This window comes from Cnephaeus nilssonii (assembly GCF_951640355.1).
Source record: "Cnephaeus nilssonii genome assembly, chromosome: 6".
Classification (NCBI taxonomy): domain Eukaryota; kingdom Metazoa; phylum Chordata; class Mammalia; order Chiroptera; family Vespertilionidae; genus Cnephaeus; species Cnephaeus nilssonii.
In genome coordinates, this window is record NC_137077.1 from 5135085 (window position 1) to 5144765 (window position 9681).

The following is a 9681-nucleotide window of genomic DNA, read 5'->3' on the forward strand; positions in this document are numbered from 1 at the left end:
AAAGAGCCGCATGTGGCTCGCGAGCCGCAGTTTGCCCACCACGGCACTAGCAGAATGGCCTTATCCTCTCTGATCCTCACTTTCCTCATCCGTACAATGGAAAGTTGTGGATTTTGGTGAAAATTTAATGATATCTATTCCTCAGGGCTGGCACATGCCTGGCATTGCTCAATAAGTCACAGCTATTAACCCGCCTCTCTGTGCTGCCATTTATTTTCTTGTTATCTCCCCCATTAGAATGAAGAGTGGGGTCCACCTTTTATTCATCTGTGTTTCTGGAACATGGCACATACTAGGTCCTCAGAAAAAACACGCTGAGTGAACTAGTGAACGTGGGGACTCTCCAGGCAGTCCGGGCACCCTCCTGGGAGGGGGAGTTAAGGACACAGTCTGTCCTCAAAGATCCGCCTACAGGTGCCCACCCCCACCCCAGCCAACCGTTGACTCACTGCTAAAAAGAACAAAAAGGACTTTCATTCGGAGCCTCCCACGTGCCCAGCCAGTACTGCGAGGGGCCCAACAGAATGATGACCACTCGACCAGCTACGCCAGGATGAGCTCCCAGGAGACGGGAAACTCGGGCCAGAGAGAGTAATAATGAGAAACACTCTTGTCCAGGCCGATGATTCTGGGCCCCTTGGCAAGTCCACAGACCCCACAGATTCAGAGAAGGGGAGAGAGAACTCTCGGGAAGGCAGCTAAGCTGATTGTTCATGGCCCTGGGGTGGTGAGGTGCTGGAGGGGGAAGAGCAGGGATCCCCGCGTGACTCAGCCTTGGGGCGGGGGAGCGGGGGGACAGTGCCAGGACCCACCCCGGGCTTGTTGGTTCTCTGCCGGCTCCCTCCACCCCCAGGGGAAGCTTCCCCAGAACAGGCTCGGCCTTGCACACCCGAGAAAGGAAGGTGGATCTGGCTGCCAAGGTGAGGCATCATCCTCGGGGCCGACAACGTGGAGGGATGGGGGTGTCTGGCTGGGAATCCATCAAGGTCTCAGCTTGTCATCGAGGACACAAGACTCTTGGGCCAGAAAGTGGCCGTTAAGAGGACAACAGGTCCCGGGAGGCTTCCCAGGGACACCTGCCCAGTGTTCCCAAGCAGTGTCTCCTACCTCTCCCCCACTACACAGGTCAGAGCAGCTAGCAACCGTGTACTTGTCCGTCTCCAGACAAACGTGTGAGCTTCTTGGCGCCAGGCTGATAGATTTTGTTTCTGGAAGTTTTAGAGGGAAGATGTGGCCCCAGGGGGCAGCCCCCAACGGTAGCCTGAGTTTGTGGCAGGACACAGCCTTGACTTCGGGCCTGCGTGGAGCCCGGCTGGCCTCTTATGAGTGCTATGACCTCGTGCTTTCCCTAAGCCTCCAGGAAAAATACCACTTCTCTTGCAAGGATTGAATCAATCGACAGAAATCACACGTGAAGCACCCATCTTTCAATAACGTTAGTCCCTCTTAATAGAAATCCCTTTTATCTGCAAACATTACTCATCTTTTTCAAAGTGCTGTCTCATAGTCTTGCACTAGCATCTCAGAGCAGTCTTGTAAGCAAGAAGGCAAAAATTATCCCCACTTTCCAGATGCAGAGATGGAGGCCCAGCAAGGTCAAATGATTTGCCCAAGGTCACCTAGTGGGTGAGGAAAGAGACAGCCAGAGCAAGGACAAGGACATCCAGGCTCTGGTTCCCAGCTGTGTCCTCCTCCCCCCGCAGTGGCCTGGCCTCCTGAGACCGCTGCCCAGCAGACCCGGCTCTGTGTCAAGAGAGGTCTCGATGCAGGCGCCGGCTCACCCAGGCCCCATCTCCTACTTTTGCACTCCCTGGGAAACACCCATCCTCACTGTCAGGGGCCCAAAGTGGTAGATTTCACAGGAATTAAGCCTCGCTTTCCCTCTCCTCCAGACAGAGAATAGCCTGTCCCTCCAGGCCCATCGCCCTCCCTGGAAAGCTCAGAGTTGTGGGGAGTCCTCCCAGACTGTCCTGGGGCTCTTCGGGCTGAGCTGTGTGACTGGTCAGGCCCTTCTGGGTGATGGTGCGAGGGGAACACCCTCGGGCCTCCCGGGTTTAGGAATCGGGGAGCCTAGTGCCTTGTGTCTTGTCTCGGCGCAGGGCATCCCAGAGCAGATCCTTGGCTGAGGATTCAGATGCCACAGCCTGGCAGACAGCAGAACCAGGCAGACAGACAGCCGCCCTGACAAACCGCCACGACTAAATCAAGACCAACAGATAAATTCAGGGAGAGGAGAGAGGGGGAGGCCATGGGCAGGCCGCGGCTCCTCGCTCACTCAGAGGAAACAGGAAACACACCTGCCCCGACAATCTAACCGCCTGGCTGGGCACCCCTACTTTCTGGGAGGAAATTCCACTGCACTTCCCTCCCCTGCTCCCAGGAAAGACCGAGGAGGCGCAGTTACTTTCCACGTCCGTGTCTTTCACACACACATTCTCTGTCGATGTTCAAAACCATCCAGGAATCTAGGTATTATCCTCCCATTGTGCAGGTCAGGAGCCGCAGAGGGGGGAGTGATTTCCCCAAAGGAACACGGTAAGTGGCCAGATCAGGACAGAGCCAGGGCCTCTCAACTTCGGAGCCTGTCCTCTGTGCCTGAGGCGAAGCTGGGTGTCCTTTGCTCAGAAATCGCCGCGCCTGGGGCCAGTGATTGAGCACAAAGGCGTCTCTAACAGCCACGCACCTGGGCCTTGGCAGGGATGCCGGGACAGGCCGGGGCGAGGTCCCGCAAGGGCTCTGCCGTGCTGCGTCCCTGGAGCTGCAGCTGTACCATGATCACCAGCCTCCGAGGGACAAGGACCCTGCAACTGTCCAGAAACAAAGCCCGTGTGGAATGGTCACTTGTGGAGGGCAGAAGGGTTAGGCCAGTGATCGGCAAACTGCGGCTCGCGAGCCACATGCGGCTCTTTGGCCCCTTGAGTGTGGCTCTTCCACAAAATACCACGGCCTGGGCGAGTCTGTTTTGAAGAAGTGGCGTTAGAAGAAGTTTAAGTTTAAAAAATGTGGCTCTCAAAAGAAATTTCAATCGTTGTACTGTTGATATTTGGCTCTGTTGACTAATGAGTTTGCCGACCACTGGGTTAGGCAGAGGAGAGGGGACAGCGTGTCGGACCCGCAGGTCATGGGCTTCAAAAGGCAACTCCAGCTCTAGCGACAGTCAACTGTCCCTGTGAGACGGAAGGGGAAGAGATCAGGAAAGGAGGGCGGGAGAGAGGTGTTAGGAGCAAGTCTGGAATAGGAACCAGCTCGCAAACACGGTGGTGAGGTGGCTAATGAATGTATTCTCTGACTCAGAGTTCACAAATCGGCAACATGGAAAAAATTCTATATGTAAGCTTTTTTTTTCTTGGTTATTTTTACATCCGATTCGTGTCTCTATCCAATGCCCAGCATGGGGCCTGCACAGAGAAGGCTCTCGGTACTTCCTGTTGGATGTACTGAATGAGAACAGTGCCGATGAAGGTAACAGGGGAAAGCCGTGGGCTCGACCCAGTGGCAAAGGCGGCCACCTGCAAAGCTCCGTCTCCCAGCGTGAGCTGCTGACTCCAAGACTGTGCCACACCCCCTGGGCATGTGTACCCAGCTGTCCACTCATCGTAGCCGCTGCCCAGATCTCTAACAAGGCTGCTAACCTGGCCAGCATGCCCCCTGCCTGGAGCCTTTCCCCAAATCCTTCTGATCCCCCTTAGTCCCCCACCCCCCAATTTAGAGCATTCTCTCTGCTGCCAGACAGCTTGTTACGCTGGGGATTAAACCCCTGGGTGATGTGCAGTTCAACAGGGGACAGAGGGACGGAGAGGGACAGTGGCCAATAGGAGACAGCTTCTAATCATTTAAGCAAATCACTGGCTTCCCGTGGGCCCTGACCGGGAAGTTGTGGGGAGTCTTCCCCGACGCCCCGGGGCTCTTTGGGCTGAGCCTGTGTGGCTCATCAGGCCCTTCTGGGTGACGGTGTGAGGGACAAGGCGGAGACCTGGCTCCTCCTAAGCTCCCAGTCCCCAGGGATGAAAGGGGTCCTCCTGCAGCGAGCTGTGTGCCAGGCACCCGGGCGGCACCGACAGGGAGCCTCATCTGAGAACAACAAAACCCCTTTTGGATTGTAAACCCGATAAAGTGCCAAGGAAGAGGTGCCATCTGAATCGGGCCCTGAGGGAAAGGGAACAAACCCGTCAATAGGCAGAGATGAGGTAGGGCCGAGCCTGGCTACCCACGCCCCTCCGTCCCCTGGTTAATAAAAGCTGCCTCGTCCAGCCGCCTCCCTTTCCTCGTTATGCTTATCATCTGTGCAGGGTTACTGGTCATCCTGGCCAGGGACTTGGGGAAGCTGTGTAACCTTGTTGTTGGTCTGAAGATAAGTCATTCCACCCTTTTAGACCTCGGAGGCCTCCGCTGTGAAATGAAGACAGCACTCTGCCGTACAAGGTGATTGAGGCTCAGAGGAAATGGGACGCAGGAATGCAGAGGTGAGGCACAGGTAATAAATACTCCTAGCCCTGCCCTGCGGCCTCACACATGGCAGCTGCTGGTCAGCGGGTCAGCAGGGGGCCTGGGCACAGGGAGGGCTGGGTGGCTTGGTGCAGCCTCACCTTCCTGCGGCGCTCAGACACGCCGTGGACAGGTCCTCGGCATCAAAGGTCCTGCCCTAACCCGATTCCGGGGCTGGGTTAGCGGCCCTCCCGCCACACCCTCTACGCAAGCACTCAGCACACTGCATTATAATGACCGGTTAGCAGACCATTAGGCCACTTAAGAGTGTTTAATATGTCTGTTTTCTACTAAAGTGCTTAGCACACAGTGGACCTCAAAATATCTGTCCAGCCCTAGCTGGTTTGGTTCACTGGAGAGAGTGTTGACCCGAGGACTTGAAGGGTCACAATTCCAATCAAGGGCACGTGCCTCAGTTGCAGCCTCGATCCTCAGCCCCTGTCCGGGGCACGTGTGGGAGGCAACCAATAAATATGTCTCGCTCACATCAATGTTTCTCTCTCTCTTTCTCTCCCCCCCCACTCTCTCTAAAAATCAATGGAAAAACATCCTCAGGTGAGGATTAAAATTTATATCTTTATATCTGTGCAGTGACCAAATGGGTGCATTACCCTTCAGAGTCGAAAGTCCATCCAAATTCGAGTTGTTGGAGCCTCTCGCTCTGCCCATGTAAGAACCAAGAGTTTCCCAGGCTATACGTGGTCCTGCTTTAAGCCCGCCGCCTGGCAGTGACAATGACCTTAGCAGCCCAAGAAGCAGCCCAACCTCCGCTGGTCATCTCGGCCAGCCAGGGACACACCAGGGACTCATTTCTGGGTCCCTGAAGGCAACCTTTCCGCCCGCAGTTTAAGCAGACAAAAGACATCATTCAGTGACACTAAAATATACAGACAACTCCCCGGGAAAAACATGATAAAAACCCCACCCCACAAGCAAACACGGCCGCATGTTCGAACGCTGGCTGCCCCCTGCCACCGGGAGGGCCTCCTGACATTTGCAGAGGCCGGGAAAGCAGATAAGCCTGCCGGCCTCAAAGGCCTCCTCCCATTCCACCTGGTCCCACCTCCACACCCGCTGGGCTGTTCCCTCACTGGCCAAGGCCCTCTGCCCCTCCTCCCCAACCCCCGATCACATTTTCAAAGCGTCTCCTTTATGCTCCTTTTTCCGCATCCCTGAGGCCCAGGCTGGGAAGCCTCACTGGTCTGCAGCTGCGGGTAAGTCACAGCCACAGAGCCCTAGTTTCTGGTTATCACTCAGGAATAACCTCATGCGATTATTCTGAGGATTAAATGAGATAAAAGACAGAACTCTGGCTCACAGTTGGACACACATGTCCTGCACCTCTCGTCCCCCATCACCCAGTCTCTGCACTTACAGCATCGCACAGTCTGCCCCACCTGCCTCACAGCAGCCAGACTCACCGAAAACAAAGAAACTCCCTCCCTCGGGGTGACAAGGAAGGAGGAAGGACCTAGTCCTGGCCTCGGAGGGTTGCTTGCCAGTTGGATGAGTCGGGGTAAGGGTGGCGGCAGGCAGTGGTCAGAGGGGTAGCTGTTAGAGCAGAAGCCAGGGCTCAGTGTCTTTCTATGACCAGCCATGTGACCTTTGGCCAAGCCCCTTGCCTTCTCCGTGCCTCAGTTTCCTCCCCTGTGAAACAGAGTCTACCCCTCTGCCCTACCTACTTCACAGGGTCTTTGAGAAGAAGGCGCTGTGCCGATGTGAGCGGCAGGAATGAAGAGTGGGGCCCAGAGGGCCTGGGAGTTGAGGGGTACAGACAGGGTCAGAAGCTGCTTCTCCCCGGGGGGTGGCCACCCGCTTTGCACCCAGTTTGAGGACACCCACACCAGGCCCCACACAATCCTCAGCTCTCACCAGGACAGCTCCTCCCTTCGGCCAATCAAAGCTGCTTGCTGTTTTGAAGCAAACATCTCTCCCTCCTTCTCCTCAGTGTCTTATGGAGACTCTGTCCACTCCAGGTTCTTCTCTCTCCCTGTTTGACGCAGCAATGCAACTCCCTCAGGCAGCCCTCGCAGACTGAGCACATCCAGCCTCAAAACCTCGTGCTTTGAGCACATCCCCCAGCCTCTGAGTTAACTCCTGGCAGGCAAAGGCCACAGATTATATCCTCCCATGGCCAGCACCTGACACTGAGCACTCGGGAAACACCGATTCTTAACTATGTACAGATTGGAATACTGGAGCAGCTTACAAGGGTTAAAATTTCTGTTGTTATTCAGAACACTCCACCAGCCCTGACCGGTTTGGCTCAGTGGATAGAGCGTCCGCCTGTGGACTGAAGGGTCCCAGGTTTGATTCCGATCAAGGGCATGTACCTTGGTTGCGGGCACATCCCCAGTAGGGAGTGTGTAGGAGGCAGCTGATAGATGATTCTCTCTCATCGATGTTTCTAACTCTCTATCCCTCTCACTTCCTCTCCGTAAAAAAACAATAAAATATATATATTTTAAAAAAGAACCCTCCACCACGCAAGAGACAAGAAGCCCCAGTGGGCAGGGACCCTGCTCATCTCTTCTTGCAGCGGGGGTATGTATACCAGGTTGTGACCAGGTTGTGACCAGGCTAACTCCACTCAAGCTCCTTGGCTTAATCCTGCTGCACCATCGTCAGACAGCAGAGCAGGCTACACAGTGGTTAAGAGCAAGGACTCCGGCGTTTAAATCCTGGCTCAACCACGTACTAGCTATGTAACCCTCAGCAAGTAACTTAACTGTTCTGAATCCAAAAATAAGAAAATACCCAGTTCCCCTCGCTGTCGTGCAAAGCACAAGAGAAACTGCAGGCAAATCATGTTCGCCGTGGCTGGCACACATCGAGTGCTAATGCATCGAGGCGTGTTCGTGTTACCAGACCTGACCCCAGCGGCAGCCTGCCGCAAACAGTCATCCCTGTCCTTTCTCCCCTGTTCAAACCTGCCTTTGTCTTTTGCAGAATGCGATGAATACACAAAGACAGCTCAGGCAGACAAAGAATTGCGTAGGAAAGGGGGGGGGGGAGTAAGGAGCAAGTTAACCCTTCCTTCTGGTGGCCAATCTAGCCAACTACCTGCATCACCACCCCTTCCTGGAAGAGGTGCCTCCGTGCCACCCTCCCCACCCTCCCCCACTGGTCTTTCCAGGTTAATCCTCCCTCCCCAGGCCATTCAGCCTCCAGAGGTAACTGAACTTCAACCGCGTTCATGGAGTTGAATTAGAACCGTGAACCCAAGCCACTCCTGTTGTATATGCTGAACTGGACAGCAAAGGCTGCTGGTGTTTCTTAGCAGATCTCTGTGGAGGGGAGCCGGACTGAGTAAATAAAACACAGGGTGCCCCATTAACTCTGAGTTTCAGATAAATAACGATTAACTTGTTAATAGTTGGTATGCCCCATGCAATATGTGGGGCATATTAATACTAAAAAAAGTATTTGTTGTTTATCTGAAATTCAAAGTTAATGGGGCATCCTATATTTTAGCTGGAAACTCTACCCAAGGGCACAGAGGAAAGATTAAAATCTTCTTTCTGCCCCACAACCTACCGGCCCCTCCTGTATTCTAATCAGGCAATCTAGACGCGCACATTCCTTCCTTTCGGCCCCTGTGCATAGCAAACGAGATCAGTGGGAGCTTTTTCTGAGCTGCTGAGTCCAGCGACCTGCCCAGCACAAAGCCAGGCACATAGTAGGTGCTCACAATTCCTCATTCATTCCAGGCTGCTTGAGCTCTAGTTGGGAGTGTGAATCCGATGGGCTAGCTAGGCCGACCTTGACTCCGACGCAGGCTAAGAGCATCATGGCTAGGGCAGGGGTGAGGAGGTCAAACCACCGGCTTCGGAGGTTGTTTTGAAGATCAAATGAGGAAATGGCCAGGGAAATGTCTTGTAAAACCTTGGGCAGCAGGCAGGTATCGCCATGACCTCCGAGGGGCCCATTTTACCACAGGGCCCCACCAGCCCCGGCTCTTCCCTGGGGATAGGAACTTCCCGGGGACACGGAAGCACATGGCAGGTGGAAGCCAGCGCCCTGGGCACTGTAATAAGGACCAACAACTGCTCATTACTTTATAATTTGCCAACACGGACGGACACACACCTCCTCCAGAGGCCTCAGCGCAGCCCCAGGACGTGAACGAGGCATCCTGGACCCTTTGCCCCAAGGGTGGGCAGGGCCGTTTGCCCCTGAGGTGGGGCCTGGTCCAAGGAAGTGGGTGTGAGGCTCCCCACCCGTGAGGTGGCGGGGACAGGGCCTACCTTCTGGGCCTGTTGGATCATCTGCCTGATCACCTGCTTGAGGTGGGGTGCTTTCTCCTCCTTGGGGGGGTGGGTGAAGAGGGTGACGCGACTCACGCCGCGGTAAAAGCCGGTGTTGGTCCAGCCCAGGTCCAGCGGGGGCACTTCGGTGTCGGAGCGGTCGGGCCAGTAGGCCAGGGACTCCCTGGGTTCGGCGGAGGCCAGCGGCGGGGCCTTGGCCTTGGCCTTGCTCTTGCCCCGGGAGGTGGTGCTGGCGGCGGGGGCGGGGTCCTCGTAGGGGCTCCAGGCGGCGCGGAGGGCCTGGCGCTCCTGGCTGGACAAGAAGTCCCGCAGCTGCTCCTGCTGGACCCGCTCCCGGTAGGCCCGCTCGCCGCCGCCCAGCAGCGCCTCCAGCGCCGCCCGCCGCCGCTCGCAGTAGTAGAAGGCGGCATGCGCCTCGGTCACCCGCTCGTTCACGTGGGCCTCGTCCAGGCAGCTCAGCTGGGACTCGGCCATGGTGCCGGCCACCCGCCCCGGCCCGGCAGCGGCCCCGGTCCCACCGCCGCACCTGGAGCCGCCGAGGGGCGGGGCGCCTCACCTGGCCGCGCGGTCTCGGCCAATCGGCGCGGGCCGGGGCGCGGGCGCGGCCGTCGGGCGGGGAGGGGCGGCCTCGCCCTCCGCCTCTGCAGGCGCGAGCGGCACCGACGACCCGGCGCGGGGGGCGGGGGTGTCCTGGGGGACTCGCAGGAGCTCCCACGCGCGGCCTCTGGCTCGCTTCCACCTCCCCGGCCAGACGCTTCGTGGGAGCAAGGTGGGGGAGCTCACCTTCCCGCGGAGCCAGAGCCAGAGGCATAGCAGGTGCGCGGTCATGACCCCCAACCCCCCCCCCCTCCCCCGCGGGGAGGCCCGAGCACGTGCTGGGCCGGGGCGCTTCTGGGGCTGCGGATCTGACCTCTCCCGGTTGGAGAGC

General features: G+C 56.8%; 1 protein-coding gene across 1 annotated transcript in view; it reads right to left on the bottom strand.

The window, feature by feature from the left end:
- FAM83F (family with sequence similarity 83 member F) overlaps positions 1 to 9278 on the bottom strand; it is a 30364-nt gene extending 21086 nt beyond the window's left edge. Inside the window, exon 1 of the mRNA XM_079775944.1 lies at positions 8733 to 9278. Within this exon, the coding sequence (XP_079632070.1) occupies positions 8733 to 9227 (495 nt within the window). The 5' untranslated portion in view covers positions 9228 to 9278. The remainder of the gene's footprint in view (positions 1 to 8732) is intronic.
- Between the last annotated feature and the right edge of the window lie 403 nt (positions 9279 to 9681).